Below are 16584 nucleotides of genomic sequence, written 5' to 3'. Positions count from 1 at the left end.
AAACTATATAGTTGTTGATATTCTCAAACTATTTTCAACTAAAGAAAAATCACAAATAATTCTATTTTATAGGTTAAAGCTCATTATCATGTTGTAACAATAAGAGTAGAAAGTCATGGTCATATATTTACTAGGATCTGGCTTGTCTGAATAGACTTCCAGTAAAGCACAATTGCTTTATGACTGATGAATGCAAACCTAAATTCTGACTTTATAATTGTTGTCAACGTTGAAGAATTTTGGTACTTGTCTTCATTAAGTGTTTTAATCATTCAAAAGTTTCTTTTTAATGCTTTTGTATTTTAATGCTAATGCATCTATTACTATTAGAAAATACAATAATCTGCCTTCAATGAGAAAAATGTTTTAAATAGAAAATCCAGACAGTTTATGAAGAATATAGGGAAAAGACCAGTTAAATATAATGAGTCAATTTCTTTGCTAAAGTTACACTTTCTTATAAGAGCATAAATATGAATAGTATTTGGGGGAAACAACTGAATTTTTATGAAGTTGTTAGAAATAATTGTTTCATTAGTTGTCCATTGCTAATTAAATTCATATTTATATTTGCTTGTGTATGGGGAAGTTTATATTCCTATTTTTATGTGAGCAAAACATATTCAAGAATATTTAACTACTTCCCTCTTTTTTTTTTCCAGATGATCTAAGGAAGATTGATCTGACCTCAAATTTAATATCTGAGATTGATGAAGATGCATTCAGAAAGCTACCTCGACTCCGAGAGCTTGTCCTGCGTGACAACAAGATAAGGCAGCTCCCAGAATTGCCAACCACTTTAACATTTATTGATATTAGCAACAATAGACTTGGAAGGAAAGGAATAAAGCAAGAAGCATTTAAAGTGAGTTTTGAGTTTGAATATGAAAGACTTGCATCTTCTCATTCCCTTTGCTATCAATGACTAGCCTTTTTATTTCCACAAAGGGATTCAATTTGATGAGATTTTAACTCCTAAAATAAACTTTACAGCACTATGTATCATGCTTTGGGGAAATACTGTGTTCTGGTACATTCTGAGGCAGCTCAAACACCAAAGAACAGAAAGCAGAGCTGGAGTAAGAAGTGCGTGGCTATCTGGAGCACCACTCTATAAATTGCACCTGGAAATGCTGTAAGCTGGATGAATTGTATTTACTAAAAATGCCACTTAACAAGAGTATCTTATGTGGTTGGAAGGACAACTACTTGTACAGAGTGTGGGTGGTGCCTTTGAGGGTAGAAACCTTCTAAATTATTTTGTAAGGAGAATGGATTCATTTAATCTTATGCATTTTGTTTTTTAAGTGAAGGAAACAAGTTTGGGGTTAGAGTGACTTGCTTGGAATAACAGCATAGAATCTGAGAATACTAACCAGATTGGCTTTCTTACCCACTCTTACTCCATTCAAGCTGCTCCTCTAAATATATGTTGAACAAACAAATTTAAACTACTGTTTGAAGGGACATCACATTACTTCCATGGAGGCTACAGGGGGTTACATGGACCCGTTAGCACTGAGCAATGGTGGAAACCCTGTCTCTCCACTAGCTCTCCTGTGACACCACCCTGGTGGGCAAGGAAGTTAGGGCACCTCATTAGAGCCTGGCAAAGGTCAAAATCTAGTCTCTCCACTCAGATTTTGTTGGCATGGGTGGTAGTGAGTCACAGTTTGTCCTGTGATGTTTGGCTAGAGTAGACCTGTTATTGTCTAAACTTATTCTGTCTTGCTAGGCTGCCCTTTACCTGGTACTTGGGCTGGAGCGAGCAAGATTTTGTGGGGGAGAACTTTTCATTTCTCCATTCCTGTAACATGAAGGAAATTCTTGCTATGTCTCACCAAAATCCTCAAAATCCTATTGCAGAGTGTCTTATGTGGGAAGTCGCTGCCTTGCTTTAATAGAGAAAGTTAGAGTGGGCAAAGAAAGCTTCTGCCTAGAGATTGAGAAACATGTTTCATTTGCATAGAGAGATATTTGCTTGCTATCAATTCTTCCAAAACTCATTTGAATTGTCCAGTAACATAGAAAACTAATTTGCCTCAATTTTACAAAACAAGACCTGAACAGGCATGTATTATTTCACAAATAGTTTCACAGACAGGGAATTAAAAATACAACTGTAGCACCACTAATTTTTATTAAGACCCTACGTTTGGAATGTTTACAGGATATGTATGATCTCCATCATCTCTACCTCTCCGATAACAACTTGGAACACATCCCTCTGCCACTCCCAGAAAATCTACGGGCCCTTCACCTCCAGGTAGGCTTCTACTAGTAAGTTATCCCCAACACCTCCATGGAAAACAGAAGCAAACAGGTGAAGGTGGGATGCAAAAGCTATTTATAATGGCATGTTGATACACTGTGACAATTTTTCTTTTTTTTTCTCCTGTCTTTAATTCATTCTCTCAATCTGAGTACAAGGTAATTGTACATTCATGACTCTTATCTCTACTGATTTATTTCTGATAAGTTTAGTCTTTATTTTCATTCTTTGCCAAGTCATAATGCATCTTTTTGACAAACAAAGCTTCTTTTAAAAAAATGAGAGCTTCATCTGCTGAAGAAATGTGTAAAGATTAGAAATGGAAGAGAAAAAGAGGGAAAGAAAAATCTGATTTGATTTCTAGCTTTCAGGGGGAAAAAAATGTCAGTTTTAGCTCTTGATTTTAGGTTCCATGTACTGAGGAAAATTCATTCCTATCTGCTGAGAGATGACAGACTTCCATCTCTCTGGATTAAGAAAATGCAGTTTTTTCTAAACAAACATATTTGAAAGCTTGCATTATTTTAAATCCCTTTAAGCTACATTTTATCTCTGAAATAATGAGTGAAAACACATTTTCGAAACGTTATGATCTAATATTTTCTAAATATATTAAAAATACGATCAATTAAAACAAATGTTTTTGGTTGTTGAAACAAAGAAAGATAAATTATTTATTTCAGATATGAGTAACTTTTGTTCTACAGCTGTAATCAATGTAATAATTTCATCTGTGGAATAAATCTGTAGGGAACACAACCATTATGTGCTCAAAGATACGATATCATGGTGTAATATTACAATCTTTTAGCAAAAAAAGTATAGACCATCACAAGAAGTGATTTTGCTATGTGAGAGCAAGTCTGATTCTTTTTTTCTCTGTGGACCCTGTAATTATTTACCTCTGTGAATTTTCTTTTATTCTTATTTATATCTTTCCATACTTCTTTTTGGTGTCTTTTTGTGAATATCTGTCTATGAGTCTTGTCTGAGTCTGTCACTTTTGAGAGTTTTTCTGGCTGTGTTAACTTCCTTAATGTGTATTCCCTTTCTGGTGCTCGTCCTGTTTCTCTATGGCTCTCTCTTGGTCTCTCTTTTTCTGGGGGTGAATTTCTATAAATATGAGGATTTCTTGTCTTGTTTAGGATTGGAAGAGGATTTTCAAGGGCATCCTCAGGGAAATTTTGGAATTTTTTTCCAGTTCTGAATTAAATTTTATTATTATTGTCTTTGATGATATTGACTTCTACAGAGTAACCAGGTCTCTCATGTTATATTTAAACTGAATGCGCTTGTATATACAATATAAGATTTTTTTGAAGTAATTGGCTTTACAGTCCCTATTCTAAGGTTTAAAAAGGCATTAAGTGAACCTTTTAAAATATTTCTCTTTCACAATCACCTCACCAATATCCAGTATAAAGCTGTTTTTAATTTAAATTATCTTCATTTTATATTCATTTTAATGCTCATATAAAAATCTCCTTTTTTGATTCATTTGAAAAATGTTTTTCAACATATGGTATAGTAATTAAGAATGACAACTCTGGCAAAATCAGACTCCCTGGGCTGAAATTCTACTTGACACTATTTAATGATTGGACAAATATCTAAACCTCCCTGCATCTCAGTTTTAGTTTATAAAGTGGGTACTGCATTGACTGATACATGATAAGTATCACTTAAAGGTGAGGCATGATAATTATTAACAATGTGTATCTATTACCTAGCAAAGAAAATAGTACAGTGCATAGGCACTAAATCTGTGTTATTCCTCATGGGCACTTTGTAATCATAGAGAGTCAATCCATCAGAAAGATGTAATGCTTATAAACACATGTGCACCTAACAACAGAGCCTCAGAATTTATAAAGACTACACTATCGGAATTAAACGGGGAAATAGACAATTCAACAATAATAATTGGATTCCTCAATACTCGACTTTTAATAGTGGATAGAACAACTAGCCATAAGATCAACTAAGAAACACAAGACTTGAGCAACATTATATACCAACTAGCCCTAACAGTCATCTATATAACATTCAACCCAACAACAGCAGATATACATTCTTCTCAAGTGACAAGGAACATCTCCAGGATATACAATATACGAAGCCCCAAAACAGGCCTCAACAAACTGAAAATAATTGAAATCATACAAAGCATTTTTCTGATTACAATGAAATTAAAATAAAAATCAACAACAAAGAAAACAGGAAATTCACAAATATGTAGATATTAAACAACACCTTCATTAATAAGCCATGGATCAGAATAGAAATCTAATAAATTAGTTCAGCAATATGACAGTTTACAAAATCAATATATAAATACTAATGTATATGTATATACTAGAAATGAAAAATCTGAAAATAAAATTAAGAAAACAAGCTTATTTATAATAAGAAAATATTTAAAATAAGAAAACAAGCTTATTTATAATAGTCACAAAATAATAAATTACCTAAGAATAATATTAATAAAAGAATGCAAAATTTGTATACTGAAAACTACGACATATTGTTGAAAGACTTCTGCACAGCAAAGGAAACAATTAACAGGGAGAAGAGATAACCTATGGAATGGGAGAAAATATTTGCAAATCATACATTTGAGAAGGGGTTAATACCCAAAATATATACAGAACTCAAACAACTCAATAGGAAAAAACAAATAAGCTAATTAAAATATTGACAAAGGAGTTGATTAGACATTTGTCTAAAGAAGACATACAAATCGCCAATAAGTATGTGAAAAGGAGCTCAACAAGACTAATTATCAGGGAAATGCAAATCAAAACCAGAAAGAGATGTCACCTCACACCTGTTGGAAGGGCTATTATCAAAAAGACCAAAGTTAAGTGTTGGCAAGGATGTGGAGAAAAGGTAACCTCTGTACACTGTTGGTGGGAATGTAAGGTGATACAGATATGGGGAACAGTATGATGTTTCTTCAAAAAAAATTAAAAACAGGACTACCATATGATTCAACAATCCCACTTCTGGGTATATGTCCAAGGGAAATGAAATAAGTATCTTGAAGTTATCTGCACTTCCATGTTCATGGTGTCACTTGTCACAATAGCCAAGATATGGAAACAACCTAAATGTCTGTCAATGGATGAATGGATAAAGAAACTGTGGTCTATGTATACAATGGAATATTATTAAGCCTTAGAAAAGAAGGAAATCCTGCCATTTGCAATAACATGGATGAATCTCGAGAAATAAGTCAGCTATAGAAAGAAAAATATTATATGATCTCTCCCATGTGTAAAATCTAAAAAAGTCAAGCTCATAGAATGGTGGTTACCAGGGACTGGGGGGTGGGGGATAGAGGGAGACGTTGGTCAAAGGGTATAAAGTTTTAGTTATTCACGATAAATAAGTTCTGGAGGTGTAACATACAGCATGGCGACTGTAGTTAATAACACTATACCGTATACTTGAAATTTGTTGAGAGTAGATCTCTAGTGTTCTCACCAGACACATACACAAAAGGTAACTATGTAAGGTGATGGAAATGTTAATTAGCTTGATTGTGGTAACCATTTCACAATGTATACATAAGCCAAAACATAATGCTGTACACCTTAAATATCTACAGTTTTATTTGTCAAAGATACCTCAATAAACCTGGGGGGAAAGAGAGCTAAATAAAGGAAAGATATCCCCATATTCATGGTTTGGAAGTCTTAATATTAAGATGGAAATACCCCCCAAATTGATCTACAAATATTTTAAGTAGAAACTCACAAGTAATTTATTAAATTATTTGAACTAATCAATGAGTTCAGCAATGTGGAAGGTTATAAAATCAACATAAAATATCAATTGTATTTCTATGCTAGCAATGAACTAAACCACAATGGGATGCCACTTTACACCCACTTGGTTGGCTAAAATAAAAGAGACAGACAATTACAAGTGTTGCTTAGGATGCAGAGAAAAATGGAACCCTCATACATTGCTGGTAGAGGTGTAAAAGAGTGCAGCTATTTTAAAAAGCAATTTAATACTTCCTCAGAATATTAAACACAGAGTTATCATATCACCCAGCAATTCAACTCCTACATACATATGCAAAAGAACTGAAAACGTATGTCCACACAAAATTTGTACACAAATGTTCACAGAAGCATTACGCATGAGAGCCAAAAAGTGGAAACAATCCAAATTCCCATTATCTGATAAATGGATAAACAAAAATGTGGCATATCCATAGAGAAGAATATTATTGAGCAATAAAAGAAAAAGTACTGATACATGCTGCAGCATGTACGAATCTTGAAAATACAATTCTGAGAGGAAGAACCCAGTCACAAAAGATGATATATTGTTTGATTCCCTTTGTGAAATGTCTAGAATAGGAAAATCCATAGAAACAGAAAGTAATTTAGAAGTTGTCAGGGCCTAGAGGTTGGGGAAAATGGGGAGTTATTTCTAATATCTATGGGGTTTCTTTGGGGGATGTTTAAAATGCTCTGAAATTAAACTGTTGTGATCCTTACACAAGTCTGTGACTATGTTGAAAACCACTGAACTGTACACTTAAAATGGGCGAATTTTATGGTATGTGAAATGTACTCAATAAAGCTATTTTTAAAAATCTAGGGCTTCCCTGGTGGTGCAGTGGTTGAGAGTCCACCTGCCGATGCAGGGGACGCGGGTTCGTGCCCCGGTCTGGGAAGATCCCACATGCCGCGGAGCGGCTGGGCCCGTGAGCCATGGCCACTGAGCCTGCGCGTCCGGAGCCTGTGCTCCGCAACGGGAGAGGCCACAACAGTGAGAGGCCCGCGTACAGAAAAAAAAAAAAAAAATCTAGTTCTGGGCCCTGCCCAGACCTATATCTTCCTGACATTTGCTCACTCTCTCCCTCACTTCACTTCAGCCATGTTGACTTTTTTTCCCATTCTTAAACTTTCCATACTAATTACTCAGAATTGGAACTTCGTGTTCTCTCTGCCTGGGATATTCTTGCCTCAGCTCTTTCCATGCCCATGTCTCCTTGTCACTCCATGCTCAGCTCCACTGTTGCCTCTTAAGATAACTTGTCACAGTCACCATCCTTTCTTCTGAGTTCACATCGTTTTTGGAAATAACTTGTTTTATTTAAATTTGTTTTTTCACCTCCTTATTGTATATTCCCATTACTGAAGTACAAGCTCCGTACTTGTGTATTATGTTAATTGATTTATCCCCACTGCTTAGAAAGTGCTTGATGTATAATAATCACATAACGTGCATTTTTGGATGAGAGAAGGAATGAAAGAGTAAAAAACAGGGGTGAAGCAAAATGGACTATATTATTAATCAATACCAAGAATATGTTATATCATGTCTAATCATTTATTTTAATCTTTTTTAGAATAACAACATTCTGGAGATGCGTGAAGATACCTTCTGCAATGTTAAAAATTTGACTTATATTCGTAAGGCACTAGAGGATATTCGATTGGATGGAAACCCTATCAATCTCAGCAAAACTCCTCAAGCCTACATATGCCTACCTCGTTTGCCTATTGGGAATCTTGTCTAATTGCAGATAATGGTCAGCGTTATGATGCCTGCTATAACAAAACAATTCTTACCGCTCTCTTCCAAAAGAAAACTCAGCATGATACTTTCAAAATGTGTTCTGAAAGATAATTACATAAAATACAGCTAAAAGTTTTAATATATGATAGCAATTTAGGAATCTAAGAAAACACGAGATGAATCAGGAATAAACTAAAAGATGTACAGAAAGAGCAAAACTAAAAGATAGAAAATATTTCACAGATATTCTTATATGTCACATGTAATTTGCAAGTTTTAGGGATTCATATCCTCTATAATTTTAAATTAATCATATAATAAAAATTAAAAATTAACATTTTAGGTATATTGCCAAGATTTAAATGTTTTTAATTAAACTTTTCTCTCCTTTTTTTTCACTAAAACATGTTTCTTTTTTCAAATTCATTAAAGAAAATGAAGAAAAGAATAAAAATATTTGAAAATTATAATGGCTTTGTGGAAAAATATTCATTATAATCACAACATGCAAATAACCATAATAATACACATAGCTTCAGTATTTGAAAAATACTTTATCATCTTAAAGACCTGCCAACTCATTTTAGACCTTTCCTAAACTGACATTGGCATATTTCTGTGCCTGTGAAAAAAAAATATACAAAACGGAAAACATAAACAATGATATGAAAATCACAGTAGGGAAGAAGTTGAGGAGTACCTTCTAGAAGAAGTTGATCTTTCTGAAATGTATGATAATAATACAGGCACTTGCTTAAAAACTGAAAGATAACAAAAGAGTATACAATGAAATGTGAGCTTCCTTCCAGCAGCAAACCCTAAGCTCCACTCCTTAGAAACAGTCAATGGTTTCTTGCATACTTTTATTAAGTTTTCCATAAGAAACAAAAATTTGCACATAAATGATTTCCCCTTTTTTACAGAAAAGTGTATGCGTTTGCTACATGTATATATATACCACCAATATGTATGTATCAGTACATGTAATCATGGATTTTTAAGCACAAAAGATAATCACTATTCTGCACCTTGCTTGTTTCACTTAAAAATATTTCTTGGTGATGTTTGTCATATCGGCACATACAGCTCTACTGATTCTGAACAACACGTATCAGCCCATTACATGGATATACATTGTTATAATAGGAGCCAATTCTCGGACACAAAATACGTACCAGGCATCTACTGAGGTGTTCTGCATGTATTAATTCACAACATCTTAGGAGCTGGAGATAGTAATGACTATTCCAAGTCACAGATCAGAGACAGAGCTTAAATAATTTGCCCTGGATTAAGGGCTGACTCCAAAGGCCTATCCTATTCCACCCCACTGTCCCGCCTCAAATACTATGAATGTGACTTTTCCCTGTTTTATAATACAAGAAAGTGGTGTACAGGCTGGACAGAGAAGTTGTTATGAACTGAATGTTTACCCCCAGAATTCATATGTTGAAGCTCTAACCCTCAATGTGATGGTGTTTGGAGACGGGGCCTTTGGAAGTTTAATTAGGGTTAGATGAGGTCATGAGATAGGGTCCTCATGATGGGATTTGTGCCCTTATAAGAAGAGAAAGAAAAAGAGATTACTCTGTGTGTGTGTTTGTGTGTGTGTGTGTGTTTATGTATGTGCACATGCACTAAGGAAAAGCCATGTGAGGACATAATGAGAAGTCAGCCATGTGCAAGCCAGGGAGAGAGCTCCCATTAGAAACCAAATTAGCTGAGACTTTGATCTTGGACATCCTAGCCTCCAAAACTCTAAAACTGATCCCTGATTAAATACAATCCTTTTTTTAATGACAACGTTTTTTTCTTTATGAATTTGCTACACACATTTACTTTTCTCTAAATATTACAGGTTATTTTCCAAAAGGGAGGACACTGCATTTTATTGCCCCGTATTACTGTGTACTTTAAAACTATTTATAAGCAAACATTTCCATTTAAAATTCCTAATTAATTCTTACTGAATACACAGGTTTTTCAGATGACAGGCCTAAAATGTGTTGTGTTAATCGTCTGAAAAACCTGAGTTATTATAGGGTTAGTAATATTTTCAAAGGACGATAGCAAATAATACCTACACATAGTACTATTATGAGTGTAAAATTCACATCCTTACTTCTCTTTAAATCTGTAGCAACACTGTCTTTGTAGTTATATCATTACAAAGTTAATTTTCCCTTCCTAATTTACTTAAATAATATGAGAATTCATAAATGTTTCGAAAATACTGCAGTGGTATTCCCTGATTCACAACATGCCTCACCAATTTGCAAACTAACCCCACAACTTCCCAAATTATGAAGAGAAAGCAATGAGTTATTTTAAATCCCTTTTTTCTCACTTTCAAAAAGTCAGAAAGGCTTAATACCTTGTATTTAGCCTCTGGAACTGCTAGATGGTTTCAAATTACATGATTATATTCACGGTGGAAAAAGGCACGTTTTTGAGAGTGCATAAAATGAGTTCTATTGACATTATTTTTCGTATAACATAGCAATGCATTGGTTACAAAGATAAATCTGAAATACTTGTTGTATTTCATTTCTCTGACCAAATGTATCAGGTATATCCAACTTTTCTCTAAAGAATTTTATTTACAAGTTTAATTAGCTGAGGTTTGAGTTCCAAAAGCCTGTCAAAAAATACTAAACTCTAATAAATATACCCAATGCCACCACACTAGAATAAATAATAATTAATATTGGCAACCTGGAGTAATTTAAATAAGGTATTCATGATCAAATATATTTATAAAGGGTCTAACTTCACATAGTTTCTTTCATATAAGGACTTTCACTGACTGAATTTTGAACGAGTTACTACTGCCATCAAGTGTTAGGATTCATTCTTTTCAAGTCACCCAAATGCACAAAAATCAACACCAAGACTGCAGTGTTTTCAACTTAGCAACATAATGCTCTGAATAACATAAAACATAGCAAAACCCATGCTGTCACATGGCACTTATCAGAATTTCAAAATGCAACAATATCATTAAAATCTCCCAAATAAAGTTGTAACTAGTTAATACAAAGGACATATTTTACTGCATTGACTTGAAACGTGTGGCAAACAGACTCTAAGTTGATCCCCAATGATTTCCTGCCTCTTGGTGTTCATGCCTTTGTGTAGTCCTCTCTCCCTGAGTGCTGGTAGGACCTGGGCCTTGTTTCTGACCAATAGGATATGGCAAAGGTGAGTGATGTCACAAAAGTCAAGCTCCATGATTATAATACGTGTGTGTGTGTGTCTGTGTGTGTTCATTGTGCTAGGAAGCACTAAGGAGATGCTCTTGGCTGGCTTGATGGGGTGACCAGCCATGTTGAGGAAGCTCATGGAAAGGAACTATGGGAAGCCGCTAGAACCACTGCTGTCCTCGAGGACCTGTAGGTTGCCTGGAAACCTGAGGCTTCCTTCAGCCAACATACAGCTAAAGGGTATGGCCCTCAGTTATACAGCCACAAGGAAACAAATTCTGCCAAGAACATAAATAATCTTGGGAGCAGATTTTCCCTAATTGAGCAGCAGGATGAGAACCCAAATGGCCAAATGCTTTGATCACAGCCCTGGTAAGACCCTGAGCAGAGGACACAACTAAGCTGTTCCAGGATCCTTGGAAACTCTGAGATAACAAATGTATGTTGTTTTAAGTAACTAAGTTTGTGGGAACTTTTTATGTAGCAATATAAATGAATACAATATATAAAAACACGGTGTGTTATATTTTAATGTTGAACCAAAATAATTCATTTTGCAGCATTTAAAGAGTATGGGTCAATTTTAAAAGTCTTTAAAATTTCTTAGTTGCATTTCTGACGGTGGTTTTTAACATGTTCTTGTGCTAATTTTCTAGGGTGATTTACCAGTACGTGTATTATAATGTCAATCTATTGAAAAAAACAATAATCATAAATTGTAATTTGCTGCTTCTCTTAAGAAAGAGTAGCACAAAACAATCCTGCATTAATTTTTTTAATAGGGAGGATGAATATGAAAGATATATATCTCACCATGAAAAAAGTGTATAAAGCCAGTATTATTGGTATAAAGTTCAACTGTTCAAAAAAATGATGTCCTTAATTACCTGTGAGTTAATCTTTTTTTAAAAAAAGAAGAAACTGATGGGAATTCCACTAAGCAACATGTTCAATTTCTAAAGCTCTTAATTAAAACTCAATATCATATACCAAGTATATTCTTAGAAAAATAAATCTGGATTATCACCATTCCGTTTCAAGTTAAGCAGATCAGAGGCTGAGGCCAAGTGTGTGAGTCTCCATCCAAAAAGAGACACTGGAGGCTAAAAATGTCAGCATTCTGCACTTTGAGTCAAGCAGGCTTGTCTCCTCAGCAAACCACAGAGCAAATGAACTTGAATGATGCCTGTGGAATCTATAGGTCCCACAGCAAAGGGTGGAGGGCTGAACCAGGAATCCATGTACCGTTCTCAATTTTCAAGCAGGAAGGCATAAATGACCTTTGCAAGCATCAGGGCTTCCCCTAATTTTGCTTCTCTATCATTTAATGGAAGCTTGTATGGACTCAGGTTCCCAGTGGGCAGTGTTCCATTTTTGCACAATTCCACTCAACACAGGAAGGTGATAAGGAGATACACTCAGTGGTTTTCTGTAGGATCAAGGCTGGTAGCACTTTCTTGATGTTTCTCAAAAGTGGGACAAGAAAAGGACCCAAGGATGGGGGTGTCTATTTTTGCATCAGGCACAGGGTTAGTTATCTTTACGTATACTGTATCAATTTCTTTACAAGTCCTAAAGCATGTAAATATGGTACTGATGATAGTTCACAGTTACTGAGTGCTCACAGGGTACCTGTGCTAAGTGCTTTAATCAATACCTTACTTAATCCTTAACATAACTCTGGAACAGGCACTATAACTATACTCATGGTATGGGTAAGGAACTGGAGGCTTCCAGAGGTTAATTGGTGAGTTGAAGTGGAAACACCTCTACTTTTAAATAGACCTTGTTTTTTAGAGCAGTTTTAGATTCACAGCAAAACTGAGAAGAAGGTACAGTGATTCCTCATACACTCTCTCCCCCTACTTATACATAGCCTCCTCCATTATAAACATCCTCCACCAGAGTGGTACATTTGTTAATAATGAACCTACATTGACACATCATTATCACCAAAAGTCCATAGTTTACATTAGGGGTCACTCTTGATGTTGTACATTCTACAGATTTGGATAAATGTATAATGACTTGTATCCACCATATAGTATCATTCAGGGTAGGCTCTTGTCTATTTAAATCAAAGCCCATATTCTTAACCTTAATACTATAAAAGCTCCCAAGGTACCACACTGTCTGGTTAACAAAGGAAAAATGTAATTTGCATACTAGCATTTTTAGGTACAAACCCATGGTATACATCCTGGTAATGTTTAATCAACGGACATATGTTCTGCATATGCTACAATTAGTAAACTGCTTGTCCATACAGATTCCTTGTACTCATCACCAGAGTCCTATTTAAGGTGCCTGGGCAGTGTAGTATAGTAATCTCATGGAGAATTTGGACTCTGAGGTCAAACAGGCTCAGGTTTAAACACTAGCCCTGAAATTCATCAGTCCCACAGCCTTAGGTAGATTAATTTCGTTTCCTAATCTATGAGATGTGGTAACAATGCTTACCTCCCTGAGTAGGCGTGAGGATTATGTGCCATGAGCCCACCTGCCCGCAGTAAGCACACGCAATAAACGTTTGCTGTCTTGTTTCACGTACGTTGACACAGAGCTCCTAGGATTTAGAAGAGTGGGGCCACAAGGTAAGGAGTGGGGCCCAGTTTTCTGACTCCGAGGGCTTTCTCTTTACCCCCTGGGCTGTCTCAAAGGTGTAGGATATTGGTTTTCGATACACAAATTCTTCCCCAACCCCCACCTCTGCGTTCAGCCGAAGGTCCATCTTCTACAACCTCGCACCTCAAGGTGGTTTAAGGGTTCAAATAAACTGCCTCAAGCGTTTCCTAACGTGGGCAGCACAAACCCAGCCTCCCGCCCCTCGCCACCTCCCTCAAAAACTGCATCACAAGTCCCCTGCGAATGTTCTCGGGCAACCTCGTTCTGGGCGGAACCCCAACTCCACGCCCAGGGACAACGACCTCAACCCCAATTGGCTGTCTCCCGGGGCAACCAAGGATGCGGTGGGCGCGTGGGGCCCCTGGCCGCTATTTAAAGGCTGCCGCTGCCCACCCCGCCTCAGTCTAGTCAGGACGGCGACGGGGAAGCACCTGAGCTGAGAAGGAGCCACAAGGTAACGCGCAACCCCTGCCTCTCCTGTCCCCAGCCCGAGCCTCCTGTGAGGCTGGGGTGTGTGGGACCCGGGAGCGGGTCTCACTGCGCATCGCCCACCAACACCTTCCTCCCCCACCATCCTTACCCAGCCCCAGTCCCACCCAAACTCACCTGGACGAGACAACCCGGGTGCCAAGGGGCAGAGATTACGTGGAAGAACGATCGAGCGAGCAGAGAAGAGGGGTCCTTTTGGAGAGAAAGGCGTGATCCCAACGGCAGGCACGTGGTGCTGCGCAGAGAGAGAGAGAGACACGAGGCTCTTCAGACCGTCAGATCTGGCCAAACTTGACGGCAGCTTCTAGGACGCTTCCGTTTAGACCTCTCAGAGCTCCCTGAATCATGACCCAGCCCCTCGATAGAAAAGAGGATCCTCTTAACCTGGGCCACGGGGGGGCGTCCTCTGCCCCATTAAGCACCTGGTCTTCCTGCCATCGAAGGGTCAGGGGCACTCCGGTTTACAGGCAGTGGCATCGCTATGGTCCCAAGGCCGAGTATGAGCCCCCGAGGAAACAGCCGAAGCAACAGCACGGCTCAGGACCTTGGTTCCAGCCACCCGGACGTCCCTCTTGGGCCGTGTATTCTAATTGGGGGCGCTGGGGAGGACCCTGGCACCCACCTCCGGAGGGATTCCGGAAGCCCCCTGGCCGGGTGCAAGTGATCCGGGTGTACGGCCTGCACCCATTCTGCCTTTGCTGCTGCTCCTGCTGGCGCAGGCCCTGGAACCCCTGCTGGGCGAGGCCCCCGGCCAGGAAGAAGCACTGGGGCCGCCGGGGCCGCGGCCTGCGCCGCGACCCTCGCTGCTCCTTCCAGAGGAGCCCTTCAGAAGATCTGAGCACGCTGCTGCGGCCGGTCAACCTGTGCAGGTGGCGGGAACCCGGCCTGCGGGCACCGCGGAACACCACCCAGTTCATCATGAACCAGATCTACGAGGATATGCGGCAGCAGGAGGCACTGCGGGCGCAGCAGGCCCAGGCGGGCGGCACCGCATCCGCGGCCGGTTCCTTCGGAAACGATGCGCCCCCCAGCGGTGGCGAGGAAGACGCGGAGCTGCGGGCAACTTTGTATAGCTTTGGGCAGAATCCCTCTCTAGCCTTCAGTCCGGACCCGGATGAGGAAAACCGGTCTCCAAGCCCACAGCCGGTAGAGGAAGAGGAGAGAAATGAGGAGGAGGGGGAAAAGTGTGGCGAGGAGGAGTGTGACTGCAAGGAGTTGGAGAGCGAGGAGGAGGACGCGGAAGCCAACGATGAAGAGGACGCCGAAGAACCTGACTCCGTGGAGGAGGGGGCGGAGGGGGAGGAGCATGAAGAGGAAGGGGAGGGGCTGGAGGAGGAAGAGCAGAGGGAGGAAGAGAACCGTTTGCCTCTGGAAATGCCTTTATCAACCCTAGTGGGGGCTGAAGAAGAGACAGAGAACTTTATAAACTGTACTTATTTAAACCCCAAACAGATAATTCCCAAAGTGCCACAGGAAGCTGACCTCATGGTACAGGACATTCACTGTTAGACATCAGGAAAGGGACTGGGGAATGAGATGGAACTGATGTGAGGCTAAAATGAATTAGCAACTTATTAAAAACTAATTAGAAATGAGTTCCATTAACAAATATATCTATGTAAACCCCTTCTTTGGCCATTATAAAACGTTTAAAAGTTGGTGTGCTTGTGTATGGCTATGAGTGGGGGAGGGAGAGCTTTCAAATATAATTTAACTGGAAATGGTTAAAGGCCAAATAGTCATTACTACAGTTTGAATCTTTTCATTTGGTGTTTTCCCCTCTAGATGCTTGAGTTTTTCATTTTTTGTTTTTAAATTCTGGCAGTGCTGAAAATGTTTCTTTTTATAACAGATTTATACATTCCATGCCTAAGAAGCATGTGCCGTGTCTATTGAATGTCCATCAGTGCTCTTAACATGATAGCTGAAACTTTTTTAAAACGCCTATTTTAATATTTTTTTCTTGTAGTTTTTCCACCTTCAGAGTTCATTTTTGAGGGTTGTATCTTGGTAACCCCATTTGCAGTCTCTTGTGGCATCGCTCATTTATATTCCTTGTTCCACAGTACTATGGATCTTCCTCAGAAGAGCGTGAAGTTGCTTCTGTGGAACTGGTTATCTGCCATGGCCTCAACAATCCATAAATCCATGAATGTAGAGGATTCCCCAAGGTCAGAAGTCAACTTGCACACCTAGTTAAAATCCAAGCAAACTGCAAACAGTGGAACATAGCTTAGATTTTGAAGCCTTTTTCCTGGATACATTCCTTGTCATAAGTTCACAGGAATAATAAAAATAGTTTTTGCAGAATGGATTTTTTTTTTTTAGAGACGATTGGCCTTGGGCTTCCCTGGTGGCGCACTGGTTGAGAGTCCGCCTGCCGATGCAGGGGACATGGGTTCGTGCCCGGGTCTAGGAAGATCCCACATGCCGTGGAGCGGCTGGGCCCGTGAG

General features: G+C 38.6%; 2 protein-coding genes across 2 annotated transcripts in view; both read left to right on the top strand.

Annotated features, from left to right (window-relative positions):
• EPYC (epiphycan) overlaps positions 1 to 8280 on the top strand; it is a 38285-nt gene extending 30005 nt beyond the window's left edge. Inside the window, exons 5-7 of the mRNA XM_029206376.1 lie at positions 663 to 865; positions 2171 to 2266; positions 7644 to 8280. Coding sequence (XP_029062209.1) covers positions 663 to 865; positions 2171 to 2266; positions 7644 to 7814 — 470 coding nt within the window. The 3' untranslated portion in view covers positions 7815 to 8280. The remainder of the gene's footprint in view (positions 1 to 662; positions 866 to 2170; positions 2267 to 7643) is intronic.
• Positions 8281 to 14475: 6195 nt separating this feature from the next.
• CCER1 (coiled-coil glutamate rich protein 1) lies at positions 14476 to 15639 on the top strand. The gene has a single exon (XM_029204339.1). It carries the CDS (start codon positions 14476 to 14478, stop codon positions 15637 to 15639), a length of 1164 nt encoding a protein of 387 aa, XP_029060172.1.
• The last annotated feature ends 945 nt before the right edge of the window (positions 15640 to 16584 follow it).

This window comes from Monodon monoceros, unplaced genomic scaffold, assembly GCF_005190385.1.
Source record: "Monodon monoceros isolate NGI ecotype Baffin Bay Population unplaced genomic scaffold, NGI_Narwhal_1 Super_Scaffold_6, whole genome shotgun sequence".
Classification (NCBI taxonomy): domain Eukaryota; kingdom Metazoa; phylum Chordata; class Mammalia; order Artiodactyla; family Monodontidae; genus Monodon; species Monodon monoceros.
Note: the sequence above shows the minus strand (reverse complement) of the source record. Positions and strands in the feature narration are given on the sequence as shown.

Coding starts and splice junctions, on each gene's coding strand:
- CCER1 (XM_029204339.1), top strand. CDS start 14,476: ATGACCCAGCCCCTCGATAGAAAAGAGGATCCTCTTAACCTGGGCCAC.